Genomic DNA, 18,629 nt, shown 5'->3' on the forward strand with positions numbered 1-18,629 from the left:
TACTTCTTCTGAATATTATTTAGGGCAAAATAGCCAACTTGATAAAGTGCCAACAAATCACATCAAAAATGTAGAATGTTAACTAGATAAAAGTGTCAAGAAGAAATATTATTATTACCATATCTACTTCAAAAAGTAAAACTTCTGCATGGGTTCAAAAGTTCACAGCAACTGTATTTGTTTTCAAACAACAGGTTTTAAACAGTAGAAATTAAAGTTATAAAGCTACCTGGTCAGGATTCTTGTAGCTGAGAAGAAGATTTGAGGCCTTGATATCTCCATGTACATACTCATGCTCATGAATATATTCCAGAATATCCAGCTATGAAAGCATCATATACAATAAATTAATGCAGTACCTGACACCAACCAGCAGAGGACCAAGCGTCAACACAACTAGCCTTTACTGGATTAAAAATGAGAAGAATGTAGCTCACATACAATTCTTAAGCTTAGCTGCAAGACAGTTTTCCGAGAAAATCTTTTGGCATTTGCTTCATATATTTTCTGAAGGTCACTCCCAAAGCGATCTATTATCATAAACCTGTAACTAAAGACAAACAAGAAAAGTCAATGAACAAAATGTAACTCAGGAAAACCTACTTTGCCATAAGCACTCTCCTTTCAAACTAATTTTTCTCAAGGCAATGTTTAGTAAGAAAGTAGAAAGCAAAAGGAAAGAAAGACATCTGAAACTAGTTCCTCCAATGAAAAATCTCAAGAGCTGCAAGAGCTGTCCTGATTCTGCCTTTTATCTTAGGGGCCTCCTGGTCTCAACAAGTCACTTGAGACAGCATTCAATGCAAGGAAAAAACACTCAGAAGACAACAGATGCTTTACGGTAAAGATAATAAAGATAAATAATCTGAGTGAGGCTGATATCACTGATTTTTGTCATAGTTAAAGTTAATTTATGCTTCTGGATATTAGCTTTCTATCTGTGACTGTTCTCTATTTTTAAGGGGCATTTTAGCAATATTAACATTCTGTTAAATTCAAGACTGTCAAGAGATGCTGTAATAATAGCTAAATGCAATAAAACTGCTTAAATGGTATAAAAGAATTGTATACCAAGTACTCAACAGATAAGATTTGGGGAACAGTAAATGTCCCAGAAAAACATAAAGATTTTCAGTTTTGCCACAAAACCAACTCTGTCACTTTGGCCGAGTCACTTTTCTTGTTTGGGCCCCAATTTCTGTAGGTGTCAAACGAAGACAGTAGGGCCTCACACTTTCTAGGGTCTTTCCCAGCACCCAATTCTACAATTCAATAACTATGCGTGTGTTTCCATATACTGTGTATCCAGTACACAGCACACTTCAAGGCACTGAAAAGCATCGCCTCGTTGCAGTGACTGGCTCATCTTTTGCTCTGTGAACCACTTTTACCTTAATAGAGTTTTCCAAATTCTGAGCTGTCTAGTTAAACCATTCAATAAATCAATAAAAAACCAAGATGTATCAAACACTCAAAATATATTAAGCTATCTTCTAATGGGAATAAGATTAATAATCACTGTAACAACAGCAGCTGGCATTTACTGAAATATGAGAAAGGCCCTATTCTAAGCACTTTAGATGTATTAATGTCAGTGCATTTAAACCTCCCACCACCCTGATGAGGCAGGCCCCCCATGAGCCCCACTTTACAGCAGAAGAAAACTGATCATTAGTAATTTGTCCTTTAGGAAGTGGTGAATCTACATCTTTGACCACCACACTAAATATATCAAAATAAATAAACATAAGTAGGGCACAAAAATCTCACTTACATATTCTAGATTTTTAAGATAAAAATAAGGTATGACAATTCTACAGGGAAAGGAAGAGCTAACAGTTAAAAGGCAATACACCAAATAAAAAACCCAAAATTCTACCTACTCTTGAACTGGAAAAGAATTAGAGGTCTTTCTAAACATCTTTTAAGAAAATAATTAACATATGTAGAGGTAAAGTTATTTGTCCAAAGTCATATAATTAGTCAGTGGCAAAATGCCTTCATTTTTCTAAGACCTTCAGTACCCCAACCTCAAACATAATAAAGAGGGAACAGTAATGTTGGCTTCCTGATTTCCTCTGTACAACAGGTTTTGAGAGGTGAGGGAGGAAACCAAGGACACATGGATGTGTTTGTTTTTTACAAATAAGTGATGTGATTGTGCAATTATTATAAAATAACACGTAGGTAACAAAACTACAGCCTCTGCTGACACTCTGAAAGGGAGCTGAAGCACACGTGGTTTAATTCCATTGGAGATCTATTAACACATCACAGGACATGGGGCTCTGTTTTTATTCACAGATCACCCCACCACTACTCTCAACAATCCCTCCATCTTCTCACCATGTCTGAACTATCCACATCAAATGAAGCAAGATTCTGTACACTGCACAGAAATCTCTACCATGTTCTTCCACAAAATTATTTCTACCACTGAGCACTAAAAGAAAAGGTACTTCCAAGTAACTTCTCTCAAGTAAAACCACTGATGTACACTTTCCTGGGGACTTGAATAAAACAATGCAAATAATGGCAACCTATAAATCAGCATAAATGATTTAATAACCATAGCAGCTAACATTTTTACGAGCCTAACACTGTGCTAAGCACTATATTCACATCACTTCAGATGAGTTACAGGAGGAAGTAAGGATTTCTGGCAGGGGAGGAGGGTGGGAAGGAGTCTTACTGTTTTTGTTTTTTTTTTTACATTTGTAAGAACTAAAATGATTATTTCTTAAAAGCTTCAACCTAAAAAGTAAATCACTACCTTACGGTGATGAACCTTCCCATTTACAAGATACGTGCAGCCAACTCTGTCACAGAAGACACGGGTTCAGTGGTAAGGTCACCAGGAGTCAATGGGAAGTCCGCTGTACCTCAAAAGTGTCTGTTCCTTGCACCTGCAGTAGCTTCCAGTCACCTACCGCACACAGGCTCTAAACAGCCCTTTCTTCGTGTCTTCATTACCTGCCTCACCCTCTTTCTCCAAGTCATTTTCTTCTCTTCCTCGTCTGTGTACAATCACCCTTTCTTTGTTGAAGAAAGATGGCCACAGGGCCACCCCAAAGGCCAGAAGCCTACTCTGCCCCTGTGTTCAGGTCACTCCCCGCTTGAGATGCTATTCCTTGTCTACAGGGCTTTTCTAAACCAGCAGTTCTTAATATTTGAGAGATTAAAGACCCCTGTGAGAGTAAAGCCAACACTTACACATATTCTGACAGCTTTACATTTAATGCTCTTATTACGTGGGGAGGCGTTACTCCGCTTCACCCATGTGGTGCCACAGGCAGACAGGAGGAGCGTACCCAGTCACACCATCTTAAGGCAAACACAGATGTGAAACCAAGGGTCTGCCCCTAGGCCACTCTACACTGTTTCTCTAAAAAATTCCATGAAAACTACAGAAGCTTGTCCCAGCAAAACTATAACAAATGTTATCTGGCCATTCCCCGGAGTTGCCGGGCTCCCTGGGAGGTGCCTGGGTTCCAGGATCGGAACTTCCCGATGCAGAGTGCTGGCTGCCCACCAGCAGCTCCTCTGATTTCTGTCATGTCCGGCGGAGCCCCGCTGGGGTTCAGGCTCTCTATCCTTTCCCCCGACTTATCGCTGTGACCACCCTACCCTTGCCAGTGGCTGGTTTAAGAATGAGCACTGATAAAACTCCAACAAAGGAACACGGAGGGACGTCGGCCACAAGACCCCTGGGAATGGTTTCCCTGCCAGGAAACTGAAACTCACGAGAAGCAACCCTATTTTCTGCTGTTTGCATGGGGGACTGTTTGCATGCTAAGTCTAGAAATGGGCAGTCACTGTGAGACTGCACGATGGAGAATTAACAGAGAACAAAGCCAAGGTAAAGTAACCTGAGCACATGATGGGTGACTTAAAGAGAGCTGAGTCAGTTTTATCTTTACCTGCGGCTGAGAGCATCCTAACCAGTACACCCCAGTTCCAACCAAATCGACTCTCCAAATCTCAGCTACCAGCACTTCTGAATGACACTCTATTCATTCGATCAAATGTTTTTTAGTGCCAATTATGCATCAAAAGCATTGGAGGTGTCCTCCAACTCAACTCTGCCAACAATGTCCTCTCCTCTCTGAATTCCTAAGACACACACGAGGCAGAATCACACAATTTGGCACTTAAACTGGCCTCTGGTTGTTTCAAACAAATTTGCTTTTTCTCATCAGCTAGACTGAAACCTCATCAAGGTGGGCAGATTATACTGATGTCTCTAACAGGAAATGCCATATTGAAGCCCGAGGGCTCCCTTTGACATACGCAACATGAAGTTTTCTCTTTGCTTGTTCGTTATCAAGGGAAAAAAAATAAGGCAGGTACGTTTGGCTTTGTGTTCCTACTCGTCAGCTGGGTTCCAGGCAGCTGCTACCACTTGGGACAAGCCCCCCAGACGAGGGCGAACACCTTGTTCATCTTGGCAGAAGACACTCCACACAACCCAGGTGAAGGCCAAGCAGCACTGAGACAGGTGCTCTGTACATAATTCTTGACTAAACAAACTGAACAATAAATGCTCAAAATGGAAGGAGAAAAACAAAACACGCATGTTTTTACCTTTTTCCATTTTTGTCATGTAGACCAGACCCCCAGTACTTAGGGACACCCAGGTACTTCAGTTTATGGGTACGAATCCATTTCTGAACTACAAGTTAAAACACATGCTTGTGATTTCAGTTTTGTTATACATAAGCAGGTTTTTATATCTTCCAGAACAGAATGTGTAATATTCCACCTTAATTCACAAAAAAATAAGTGAACAGTGCATAATAACCAATAAGTGAAAGTACTTTACAACTGAAACATTTTTTTTAACCTACAAAATTGTGCTATCCTGCCCTAAATGTTGTCTTTAAAATGAAAAATCTGCAAGACATTTTTTTAAGAAGTCAAACCACAGTACTGCAATTAAGATTAATATCTCCAATTACCTAAGTGTCTACTAGTTTCCACAGAGTCTTACTTTTTACCTCATTCTAAAGGTCTTCCGTCAGGAAATCAAGCTTGAGGGGAGACAGAGCCTCTAGAGAGATTCCCAAACCCAATACCAGCCTACCAGGAGACTCCCTGGATCTGCAGAGGGGATGGAACAGGGGAAGGGGACAGGAGGACAGGCAGGGTCAGGGGAGCTGAAGAGATCTTGCCCTCTCCCTTGGCAGCCTGTTCTAGTGCACCGTGATGGCAACCCTGCAAGTCATGGTCTCCAGAACTTAGGAAAACACTCAAAAGCAGATGTGGAGATCCCTGAGCCATTCTCATGGATTAGGGCTAACTCTCAGCTTTTAACACTACGTCCTAAATCATATATTATTTAGCAACTCTGTATTACCAATATAAGTGAAATCTTATCATAACAAATCCATTAAGAGATCAAAATTCTTTCACACAAATCTCATTTAAATACAGTCTATCTATAAAGTAAAAAAATAACAAAACCATAGTGCTCTAATCTTGGCTTAAAACAAAAAAACAAAACCAGTGCTATTTTAAAAGTGCAAACACATGTGTACTGTATTTCTTACTTTGTTCTGGTTTGGCAGCTCGCTGGTAGAACTTTAATTCAGTAAAAAGAGGTCCATTATCACTGGGTTCCTTAAAATAAAAGAGTTCATTAGTACACACAGTAGTTAAAATTACTGAGTAATTTTCAATGAACCTTCAAAAATACTAATAAATCAATTTTCTTTCCAAACTCTTTGCGACTCCATAGACTATTTCCCCACTAGGCACCCCTGTCCATGAAGTTCTTCAGGCAAGAATACTAGAGTACGGGTAGCCATTCCCTCCTTCAGGGGATCTTCCCAACCCGGGAACTGAACCTGGGTTTCCCGCATTGTAGGCCGATTCTTTACCATCTGAGCCACCTAGGAATCCCTCTTCCAACAATATGATTTTGATATTTCAGTTTATAAACTATGTTTGAGATTAAGTAAAACATTTGGTTTCAGATACTCTCAGAAGAGTCTATAAGTCTTGTATTTCCTGTATTTCTCAAGGTTATTTCTACATGTGGTAAACTATACAAAATCAGATATACAGCTTAATCTTTGCAGAAATTTAAGAAAAATTGTTCACCTTATTTTCAACCATTATTAAACTTTCTCTTAAGCAAAGATCAGCAACCATGTTAACTGTTTCACCAAGGGGCTACAAGATTATTTCTGAGATTTAACAAAAATTTCAACACCTGATTTAACCCATTAGTGGCAAAAATCCCATTCCTTTCCTGTTTCTCATTACAGTTATATCTAACATCAAAACTGGCAGGAAACCAATCTTATCACAAAGACAAGTGTTCTCGAACCCCAGAGCAAGCAAGCATGTCCACATGACTAGATCCTTTGTTGACACTGATTCCTATGATTCTCAAAGAGGGAGCCCTACAATTTAGTCCCCGCATGATAATTTAAAGTTCAGAGGGAAATGAGGCTCAACAAGCACTGTTTTCCACCAACGTTAGTGAACTATACTCATTTCATATTTTAAGGGATATGAACAGTTAAAATTATTTCTAAAGAGGCTTATATTCACAAAAAAGTACTTGAAAAATAAGAAACATCAGCTTGTTGGGAGTTTTGCCTAAATAAATAAATCTGGGATAGTGGGAAACATAATTTTGTGAACTTTCTAAACAGTAAATTTTGTCTAATAAAATTGATCAGTATTTATTTAATGTTTGATAGTTTATGTTGATATTATCTTAATTATTAAGAGTCTAAAAAAATTTGAAAAGTATCAAATTTTTAAATAAGGAGGCTAATATTTCTAAACTAATTCTAGGGCTGCTTTCCTTTGGAGAAGTTCAGGAAGCAAATTATTTCAGACAGAATGTCTGTGTAACTGGAGTTTCAGGGTCAGCGGAGCATTAGAAGAAGCGCTAAGAGAAGTCTACTACCTTATCTGAGAAAAAATTTGTAGAAATATGTAGATTTCCACAAATATGCTAATACTTAATACATGTTCACTTTTTCTTTATTCAAGATACTCTCACTGTCAGAGAAGTTAATTTTGTTCCTTAAAGTTTAAACAAAACTACTCTAAATACACAGTTTAATATCTCAGACTTCCTGTTATTCAGAAGAACAGAAATCCCTAAAGTACTTACAAGAAGATTGGTTAGACAATATGCAAAGAGTCAGGCAGCAGCCACTAAGAATAAGTATTCCACAGCAAAAGAGCAACATATATAACACTGGGACCAGAATCGGAAAATAAGCTAGCCTTATTTGTTACAGGCAAGCTTTGGGAGAGAATGGTATACAAGGGTTGTATACCACATCTTAAGAAGTAGAAACTAACCAATATACTAAGGTGTGCCAAATCACTACCTTGTGGATTCACAACTACAAGTTTTGCCATAACCTGTAGTTTCCTTCCCTTGCAGCAATGGAAGCTAGACAGACACTTGTGAATGCTGAGAGCCCATGGCTGAGAATAGGCCTGCAGCAGGAGTAACACGTTCAGTGTAAGAAATGGAAATTCAGGAGAGGAATTTTGGGAAGTTACTCTCCAAAGGCTAACTTTTAGAGTAGCTCATAACTCAGGTTTGAAAGGAGTTTCCTAAGACACATTCCTGGCTTATTACCATCTGTATAAAATTCTGATTTATTCAGTTTCAACCTATGTCATATCAACTTTAATTTTCAAGCTATCCTTCAGGCAATAATTTATTAAACTTATAATAATAAGAATCAACCTATATAAATCAAGCTATTATATTGAAAGTCCCATTACAATAAAGACTCTTTGATCTCATTTCATCCTTTTTTCTAATTCAATAAAATTCCATTATAACAAAATAAAAGACCTACTTCCTTGGCATTGCACTCCAGCAAAGCTAGCTATTTCTGTTGAAGAAAATACCTTAACTCATAACTAAAAATTTTATTAACATACTTCAAATCTAAAATACTTTGCCAACTCTATAATAGCCAAGATTTAGAAAAGAAATTGGGACTGACATTTTAACTAGAATATCACTAAACGTTTCTTTAAGACTTCTAAGTGTCAAAATGAAGATGACAACAGAAAAAAAAATTAAAATGTGATATATTTCAACGGCACCATCTAAAAGCAACTGGCTGCCATTTAAAAATGAAGCTGTATAAAGTTTCTCCTTCCTACCAAAAAATTATGATATATGAATTGAAAATTCAGGTCACTTCTCATAACATCAGTGTTGGAAATTAAACATCAGTCTTCAACTTCTTTCCAGAGAACTTCGGACCACAGATATCTCTCAGTACACACTGGAAACAGACTATAACATACATAACTGTTAGAATATAAGATCCTAAAGCCTGACCTCTGCCCCCAGCTCTGCTACTAGCTCACTGACATGACCACAGAGGGGGACGGGACTGAAGGAAGCAATCCATTATACAACCTACTAACAAGAAAACACAAAACGAGGGACTTCCCTGGTGGTCCAGTGGTTAAGAATCCACCTTTCAATGCAGGGGACGTGGGTTCAATCCCTGGTCAGGTAACTAAGATCCCACATGCCAAAGGCAACTAAACCCACACACCACAAGTACAGAGAAACCTGCCTGCCACAACAAAAGAGCATGAGGGCCACAACTAAGACCCCATGCAATAAATACGTATTTAAAAAAAAACAACACAGACACAAAACCAAGTTACTACTTCTCTCTGCACATTTCCTTTCCTGAAATAAAATACAGAGAGTGTCTCTCAGTTATCCAGAGGCAGAGAATACAAGTTCACCATCACTGGTGACCCAGCACCATGACTCCAAGACTGCCCCCGTAAGTCAGTAAGGATTAAGGTCCTAAACAGAACCAGACACGGCCACTGAGGAGGACAGGCTATGCCTAGTATATACCTAAACATCCATCTTAAATATGTGAGTCGTAACTTCACTTCAAGACCAAATGTGAGAAATGCGTGGATTAGTATTTGGAGCTCCTGTGCATACCCATTAACACTGCGAGTGCACTAATCAAATGTTCTAACCAGTCTTCCACATGAAGATGGAAACCCTACCAAAAGCACCGGGAACCTGGTGCCCCCATGAATAAAAGGGTCCCCAGGCAAAGGTAAGCAGGAGCATGCGCACAGGATCCCACTGAAGAGAACTACAGTGCTCTAGGCGCCAGACCCCACCAGCAGCTCTCAACCTTGATGCACAACAGAATTTCTTGAGAAGACTTTACTAAAAATACCAATAACCCAGCCCTGCACTTGAAGACTGCAATCATCTTATGTAACGGGAGCTGGAAACCACTGTTTGATTTGATGTGCTATTAAATTATTAAGTCTAATTTCACATTAAAAATCAACTTGCCTTTGATTATTTCTTAAATAATCTTTTTTCTTTCTCTAAAGATAAAATATCAATTCACTTCTGAAAATTTTGGAAATATTATATTTTCTTTCTATATATAGCTATCTTATAAAGTTACCTCTATATTACAGTTTTATATCTTGCTTTTTTTGATAATTAATTATGAAGCTTCCCTAAAGAACAGTACTTATTCTTTGAAAAAAATGATATTTGATAGCTCCTGATGTTTAAACAGCAAATGTTTATAAACAGTTCTGATCTTAATACTGGAAAGAGGTGATAATCATTTCACATGTTTGTATCTGATGAACCATTCTGACTTCTACAAAGCTCTATGAGAATAAAAGAATTGCAGGTAAGTAATGAACAGAGCTATGGCGCTGCCTACCACCAGTAAAGACGAATCACAGACAGGCCTATGCTGAAAGGCACAGACAAGAGCAGAAACAGGTGAATCAGCAAGCTGCAAGGTGGTAAAAGCAATTATGGCCAGAAACTTTTGAAAAGGATAAAACAGACATTTAAAGGTGACATAAACTTTAAAACAAGGTCCTTAAAATCTAGTTAGGGAGATTAAAATTAACACATAAAAAACTAAAACAAGTAGTGCCATAAGAAGGATATGAGCAAGTGAAATTGTAAAACAAATGGAAATATATAGAACGGGGGCTACAGGGGTTTAAAGGGAGTCCAGGAAAGACAGATGTGAGGGAAGAAACGACCAACGGCAGTCACTAAACCACCTCTTAGAGAGAAAAAAAAAAAGTCAACATTATTTTGCTTATGGCATTCTTCCAGGATCACAGACAAACCAGGACATTGAAAATGTTACTGAAATATTAAATGCAAGAGAGAAATCAGCTGAATATTTATTATTGTCCTAATTACAAAGAGAAGACCTAATATAGGCTAATGGGAGTAGAACTAAATGAGGAGACAGGAGACACAGAGTACTAACTAGGGCTCATAACAAATGGCTTTTAACTCAGAAGTGTAATTTGCTACCTTACGCAGTTAGGAAATACTTGTTTCTATCCATTTTCTTTCATAATTCTGTAAGCGAAAAAGATACTGAATAACAAATAAAATTCTTAGAACTACTCATAATGAAGAAGAATATTAGAAGTCTAAAATAAAACATAATTTAAAAAAGCCAAAGTTATACAGAACAAAAAAAGACACGGTTACACAGCAGCCCCACCTACAAGCCACGGCTCAGGCACTTTCTTCCAAGACCCAGAAATAACCGTTCAGGTGAACCAGATGCCAAGTGGTCAGAGGTAATCGCATTTTCTGAACCTCTTGATTATGACAAGTTCGTAAGGGGACTTGCTTTCTTTCCACAGTGCAAACTATTTCAAGATTCTAAGAAGAAACTAATCTTACCCATAGATTTTAATATTTTAATTTGTCATATCAAAGACAAATGCAAATAATATTCCATGCAAATCCCATGCAAATGACCCAATTTAATAGTACAAACTTTTGTTCTTCTGATATAGCAGCAAACTAAGTATTTCAAAGGAATTTAATACACGAGAAAGAAGAAAAATCCAAAATGAAAAGGCATAAAGAAAAGTGAAATGGCAGGGGACACAAACCAATCACACCCACTTTAAAGTTACCCACATTGCTTCCACTCACAGGCATGACGGAATAGCTGGGATCCAATTAGCCCTCTCACAATAAACAAATATGAACACTGGACAAAACACAGGAAAATCACTATTCTCAGACATCAGACAAAACAGGCAGTAGACGACTGCGACTTCTACAGGACAGGAGACAAGCAAATGAGCCCTAGGACAGGACACCTGGATGCCGTGAGGCCAGGAGGGGAGGCCAAGCTCAGCCTCAGCGTGTCAGGAAGCCTGACACAGACCCAAACAATACGAGAAACGCTCTCACTGCAGGAGTACTAGGAAAAATTAACAACTGATATCCCTCCTGAACAAAGATGCAAAAACCTTAATGCAATATTAGCACATCAATTTCAGCATTATGCAAAAAGCATAACACAACCCTAACTGACTGGAGTGTATGTTAAGAATACAAAGTCAGTTTACTATTCAAATATCAATCAATATAAATGCTACATTAACAAAAGAAAAGAAAAAAATCCTATGATTCATCTCAAAAGATGCAGAAAAAGTATTCAAAATAAACAGGCAAACTACAAACTAGGAGAAAAGATTTACAACACATATATTTAAGAAAGGACTTGTATACAGAATAACTCTTACACTGAATTATAAAAAGCAAAACTGAGTTATTAAAAAAAGAGGGGGGAGGGCAGTGCCAGTAGACCACAAAAGACTGAAGAGGCTCCACAAAGGAAAATATATAAATTGTCAATAATCATAATGAAAAAGTGCTCAAAACCAGTCAGAAAGTAAATATAAGCTAAAACTATAAGACACTACTATACTTCTGATATCACGGTCACAACAAACCAACAACATACCTGACAATTTCAAGTGTTAAAGGGGACACAGAGCAGCCGGAATTCTCACATGTTACTGGTGGCTGTATAAAACAGTAACAACCACTTTGGAAATCTGGCTAGTACTTTCTTATAAATTTAAACATGCACCTTCCCTATAAACCAGTAATTCTAGGTACTGATCCAAGAAAAACAGTGACCACAGTATTCACAGAAGGGCTACTCATAAGAGCCCAAAACTGGAAACAATCCAAATGTCTATCAACAGGAAATAGAAACTAACTCTAATATGGCTACCATATAATACTACAACATAAAGACTGACCAAACAACTGAAATACCAACAATATACCCGAGCCTTTAAAACACTATGCTGAGCACAAGCAATCAAGAGACAAAACAGAATGCACTGCATAAATAACATTTATAGGACATTCTAGAAACACTCCACAGGGAGGAAGGAAACTCAGACAAGTGGTTTCTTCCACACTGATCAGAAAATGACACCAGGAATCTTTTGGGAGTGATAGAAATGCTCTGTATTTTAACAGAGGTAGGCTTATACAGGCATATGCACTTGTCAAAAAGGATTCAAATTGTTTATTTCATATCTATTTCCTTATAAAAACTGCACGTGAATAAAAACCTGGTGAATACAATCACAAAAGCAGTTCAGATCCAAAAGCATTATTAACTCAAATGGGATCAAATATATTCTTTTTTTTAAAAAAAGAGAGTAAAATAAAACAAACCAAAAAACCTTGAGGTAATTCTAATTCCAGAAATCTATAGCCTTTAGGGAAAAAAAGCAGCACTGGGGGACTTTGTGGTAATTTGCCCAAATAACAGACCCTGTTACCTCTTCTATTTAACAAAAACATATTCTTCATACATAATAAAGAATTTTGAGAGGGGAGTTACAAATGTTGGTAAGCAAAAAGATGCACACAACCTCACTTACTAACAAATAGTAGTTAAAATGCTTGTTAGTGCCAATATATAAATTGACCTGGCTATTCAGAGTATGTCTGTGTTAGACAAGATATTGTCTACCTTTACTCATTACAAACTAATTTCAACGTCAGTGTAGCAAAAAGAAGTTTCAAAGTGACCACAAATAAATAACTGTATTTACTAAAATGAAAGGGGAAGGAAAGATAATGGGAAATGAAAAGAAAAACTGACCAAGTGTAAGTTCAGAAGTAAATGCACGACAAAATACAATAAAGTTCATTAAAGTATATAAAAGGATATTAAAAAAGCATCTCGTCTATTATAAATATAGCTGAAATAAAAAGAATGAGCTGAATATTTTTATTCCACACCTGCAAACCTCCAGCCTTTCATTCATTTTCTCCACAAATACTATTGCCACTCAAACTCAAAACAGAGGGGAGAGAATTTTTGAATTCAAATAATTTAAAACTATAAAGCTATGTTTTGTCTCATTTAATAATTATGAAACATTATTAAAAAGGCAGTACCTTATGGTTTAATTAATTCTAGTTATTAAAAGAATGTTTTACAAAATAAATACAACTAAATCAACAGAAAAGAAAAAATCAGCTAGAAACATTTCCTTACCACTTTTACAACACAGGGTGCATCGCTGCCCACGGATTTTGAAGAATTCATATCAGCTGTTTGAAAAAGTGACATATATAATATCAGAACAAGAAGTAGCACTATTATAGCCTATTACTAGCCCTTTATTAATATTTACATCTGTATATCTATAATCTCTTGATGGAATAAATTTCAGTTCCCAAATATGTGTCTCAGGATATCATTACTGCATATTTCATCAATTTTAAGACTTTTTTCCCACAATTTAACATGTCTGAAATTGGAAGGCAACTTACAATTGCTGCTATCTTCAATGTGATCATCAATTAAGTATAGAAAACTGAGTTAAAGATTTCTTTAATTCAAAAGTATTCATGGTCTTTGATATGCTAATATATGCTCTGCATTCCCAAGAGGATGATAACTGATACAATTTCTTAAATTTAACAAACTAGGGAATCCTTTTAAGAAGTAGCATTAGGTAGGAAGGTAAGAAGAGAGGGAGCTAAAGTTCTAAAAAGCACTTGTTTGGGGTAAACATAACTTCTCTAGATCAATGGTTCAGGAGACTGGCACTGGACCTTTGAAATGCCATCCAGAGTAATCTTAATGTGGCTGTCATACTATTTTGTACAAATAAGAAGCAGAGTTGCCCTTAAATGCTGAATTAGGAAAATAAGGTTTCCCATACTCATTAAACACATATTTTTTACCAGATACCTATTACATGCCAGTTTCTAAGAAACAGATTTAGCAATGAACAGGAGCAAACAATCTCTACTTTTATGATGCTAACATTTCAGTAGCTGGACACAGACAATGATTAAAATATAAAGTGTGTTTGATGGCAGTAAGTACAAGAGAAAGAAAAATTAAGCAGGAAAGGAAGACAGAGAGTTGCAAGTTAGTAAGAGGAACCTCAGTGATAGGGTGTCACTGAAGCAGTGGTCTGGAGACAGTGAGGGATGGAGCCATGAAAATAAGCTGGGAGAACATTCCAGGCAGTCCAGTGCAAAGGCCTACATGTGCCGGAGGAGAACAAGTGTGGTGCAAAGTAACAGGGTACAGATCAGAAAAGCAGCCGAGAAGAAATACAAAGATAGGTGACACAAAGCTGTGGCTATCAATGAGATGGCGAGCCACTGGAAGGTTCTGAGAAGAGAAATGGTAAGCTCAGACTGATTTTCTAAAGAATTCTGCAAGTGGCTTTGTGGAGAATGGAGGGCGGACACTAAGAGCAGAGCAGAGAGCTAAGTGAGCTATCAGAATACTCTGGGTGAGGAATGGCGGCAGCGTGAAGCAGAGCAGGAGCTCACGAGGCGGTGATAAGTGGTCGGACTGTGGACATATTTTTAAAGAGCCAACAAGATTTGCTGATGTATTAGATACAGAGGGTAAGGGGGGGGTCAGAGGGGAGAGGTCAGGATGACTCCAGGTTTTTGGCCTGAGCAACCAGAAAGAGGAAGTCGCTACTTGCCATGACAGAAAACTGCAGGAGGAGCTGGTGTTTCGGGGTGTCTTAAGTTTGAGATGCTTATTAAACATCCAAGTGCAGGTGTTAAACAGGCAGCTGACGTACAAGTCTTGAGTTCAGAAGAGTGGTCCAAGTTGGATAAAGAAATTTGAGAGTCATCAACACAGAAATGCTATTCATTTAAAGTCATGACACTGGAAGGGCCCCTAGGGAATGAGTGTAGACAGAGGAAAGAAGAAATCCCAGGACTGGGTCCTAAGGCCTTCTCACAAGAGAAGCTGAAGAGATGGAGAGAGACAGGCAAAGGAAACGGAGAAAACGCCCATCAGCTGGAAAGCAGCAGCACTGTGAAAAGGCCGTAGCTGGAACGCTTCAGAAGCCAGAAGGAACACCAAATCATAAAAACGGCTGAATGGGCAAGAGTAAGTCTGAGCTCCTTAAGAAACAGTGCTGCTGTGACGACTACCCCGCCCAGATGCTGAATTAACAACACAGCAAAGTTACATTTTTTAAAGTAAGCATTTAATGCACAAAGTGTTACAACGAGGATAGTATCCCAGTAATACTGCACGATTCAAATGAGGAAAGGGGAAAAGGGAAGTTTGATAATTCATTCAAACAACATATACTGAAAAATATGCCAGGTACCAGGAAACAATAGAAGAGTTGTCTAACTGCCAAGGAGGACATATTTATTCTGGGAAAAACAAAAGTAATTTCAGTGCAACATGAAATATACTATGAAAGGGTTAACAGAGGAGCATTATAATCAGATAACACTTGCCCTAAGTTCTGCTTTGGACAAATAAAGCAAAAGAAACATCACATACAAAGATCAAGAGGCAAAGGGCAGCATGATAGTCAAAGACAGATTCTGAGGAAATAAAAGGGATGAAGGAAAAAGTTAACATAGGGACCAGACTACGTGGAAGGTCTGGGATGCCATTCTCAAAGTCTGGCACTTCATCCTGAGGTCCCTGGGGGAGCCATCAGAGAAGGGTAATAAATACAGTAGATCACTCAAGCCACAATGTGAATAACAGGATGCAAGGGGGCAGGGCTGAGCAGAGAAAATTCACTGCTACCGTGAGAATCCAGACAAGACATGAAAATGACCTGAACCCAGGTAGGACCAGCAAGAGAGGGAGATATGAATGTATCTGAGAAGTCTCACAGCTGAAGCAACACCACCAGAGGAAACGCCAGGAATATCAGTGTAATAACACTTGAGAAAGCTTTCCAGTGTCTGGCTTGAGGGGTGTCATTCAATCAGATTATCCTCTCCTGATCCTGACAGAATCAAAAGATGGAAAAGGATGATATAAATTTGATGACATGCCTGTGGGTCATCCAAACAGAGATCCCTTGTAGGTCACTGGCTATGGGCCTGGACTCAAGGGACCAAGTCCTTGGTTACTAATAAAAGATATGGAAATCAACAAAAAGATACAACAGAAGCCAAGAGACTCAATGAGATCACTCTAAGAGACTACAGAGAAGGAAAAGTGAGCTGAGAAAAGGAGCTAGAGAGCACAGAGGTGCCTACAAAGATGACTTAGCACATCAAGAGGCAGGAGGAAAACCAAAGGTGAAAGTATGTATTATGAAAGACAATGGAAGCAATGTTCATGAGGAGGAAAGGTAAACTGTATCAAACACTGTAGGAGTATCTAAACAAAAAAGCAATTTTTTAGCAGAAAACCATCAGTGAGCAGAAACTGCTGATGATCTTGAAAATGACTGTTTTGATGTCAGTGGGCACAGAGAGATAAAGCCACAATACTGAAGAAAACTCCTTTTCCGGATCAATCTAGTTTTTAAAAGGTGAAAGCTTTATTACAGAAATCTGTCAAACCATTGGATATTAAATTTACTATTAGATGGCATTTTCTGATGAGAAATACCAATATAGATAAAACAGCTAGCACACATGCAAAGCAAGCTGCAAATTTGCCAAAGGTTACAAAAGCAACTTAACTAACACAAAGTGAAGAATTTACTTGCTTTAAGACAAGTTCCCATGCCTAATATGGGAAGTCTTCAGTATACACATTCTGCAGTAGAGTGAGCTTACAGAATTGCCATCTCTAAATTACAAGGTCAAAAATATAGACCCAGCTAGTATATCTAGTAACCTTTCATGACTTATGAAGTTTAAGTCAGATAGTCTAGATCGCTGGGATGGGTTTGGTTCTGAACAAAACTAAAGAATCAATTTATTTCCCCTAAGAGAGGTGCCACTGATCTAGAGACACTGTATTTATAAAATACAGTAAAGTGTGGGTTTTCAAATTATGTTCCATGAACATACATCTAGAGACTGCAGTGGACCAACTACAACTCATTGGTCCTAGTTGAGTTAGACCCCTCTTGACTAAGAACAGCTGCTCTTTCATCTACATCAGTGATTCTCAAACTTTCCCAGGCATCTACCTGCACCCCCTGCAGGGCTTTTCAAACACATGGCTACACCTTCTCCCTACAGCTGCTGATTCGTCGGTCTGGGGTGGGACCCAAGAGTGTGCACTTCTAACAAGTTTTCACATGATGCTAATCTAGTATTAATATTAGTATTGTGAGGAAGACATTGCTCAAAAGAAAGGTTCACTACTAAAAACAAAATTTTATAAACCTCATACAGAAATTTAATAATTAAATAAAGATTAGAGAAAGAGTAAGAATATATAATAGAAAAGTCAGAGAGAAATATCAAAAGCAATCATTAAACACACTGTATCAATACTAACATTCTGAGAGAAACAGCTTTAGAAGCAATCAGGTAAAATATTTTTCAAATGAACAAATTAGCTAACTTACAGTATCTCAGGGTTCCACAGTGGGTCCCCTAAAATTTAAATAATGTGCTAATTAAATAGCACATTTCAGACTTAATATGCAATTTCTAGGTCATTCTCGTAAATTCTACCATGATGACTATTAAGGTTGCACAGAAAGAAGAAATATCCATACCTATTAAAGATATGAAAAACCTCCAAATTACACTAAAACAAAGGGAATATATCCTAACTGGGTGGAGGTGCAGAAAGAAAGATATGGCTTTCTTTGAGTCTCAAAGGAGATTAACATCATATAGAATATCTAAGAAATCTAAAGCCTATGCTCACTAGTGGCAATGTTAGAGATATTTTATCCTCTATTTCTACTGTGATTAAATCAACCGTCTTCTCCACTCACATGTCAGAGAGGCATTTTTGCCTAATAATATGCTGATGTAAACTATTAGGAGCATCCTATAAAAGTCTGCAATTAAGAAAATATGTTTATAAAAAACTTGTAAATCTTTGGACTGACAATCAGAAGTAGTGGTATACTCACCAAGATATATACAACCAAAGCCGCCTTGGCCAACGGGAGACCCCAGTTTCCATTCCTTTTTGGTCATATCAGTGATTATCTCCCCAGCTGAAAAATGTTCTGCAAGACGTCTCTTTGCAGGGCCCTGTCTTCCAGCCTGAGCTGCTTTTACACGAGGCATTTTCACTGTAATATAAAACAAAGCACACTCAAAATTATAATCCTGGAAGTGTTGAAAATGTTTTCAATGCAAAGATGCTATTCAAATTCATACTTACTTCGAAGTTTAAATAAAGGACTAATAAGTGCTCAATTCTGTTTATCTCTTAACTTGGAAGAGGAAGCAATAAGAAACATGATCCATGCAATTACTTGCAAGAAAATATTTCAAGTTCCAGTGGTATAAAATTATCAATGACTAAAAATGCTATTTAGTGCTAACAGTGTATGGGGTGGTATGTGATTTCAAACTCTAAGAATAACCTATTTTAATCTAC

The 18,629-nt window shown here is 37.8% G+C and overlaps 1 protein-coding gene across 9 annotated transcripts in view; it reads right to left on the reverse strand.

The window, feature by feature from the left end:
- The window catches only part of VRK1 (VRK serine/threonine kinase 1), an 86,302-nt gene that overhangs the window by 27,507 nt on the left and 40,166 nt on the right, over nucleotides 1-18,629 (reverse strand). For all 9 annotated transcript variants that reach the window (XM_020899110.2, XM_020899105.2, XM_020899108.2 and 6 more), the window contains 6 exons: nucleotides 18,154-18,318; nucleotides 13,362-13,417; nucleotides 5,550-5,619; nucleotides 4,585-4,672; nucleotides 442-550; nucleotides 230-322 (listed from right to left, as the gene is read on the reverse strand). In XM_020899110.2, coding sequence (XP_020754769.2) covers nucleotides 230-322; nucleotides 442-550; nucleotides 4,585-4,672; nucleotides 5,550-5,619; nucleotides 13,362-13,417; nucleotides 18,154-18,313 — 576 coding nt within the window. In that variant the 5' untranslated portion in view covers nucleotides 18,314-18,318. The remainder of the gene's footprint in view (nucleotides 1-229; nucleotides 323-441; nucleotides 551-4,584; nucleotides 4,673-5,549; nucleotides 5,620-13,361; nucleotides 13,418-18,153; nucleotides 18,319-18,629) is intronic.

The sequence above is a fragment of the Odocoileus virginianus genome, chromosome 16 (genome assembly GCF_023699985.2).
Source record: "Odocoileus virginianus isolate 20LAN1187 ecotype Illinois chromosome 16, Ovbor_1.2, whole genome shotgun sequence".
Classification (NCBI taxonomy): Eukaryota; Metazoa; Chordata; class Mammalia; order Artiodactyla; family Cervidae; genus Odocoileus; species Odocoileus virginianus.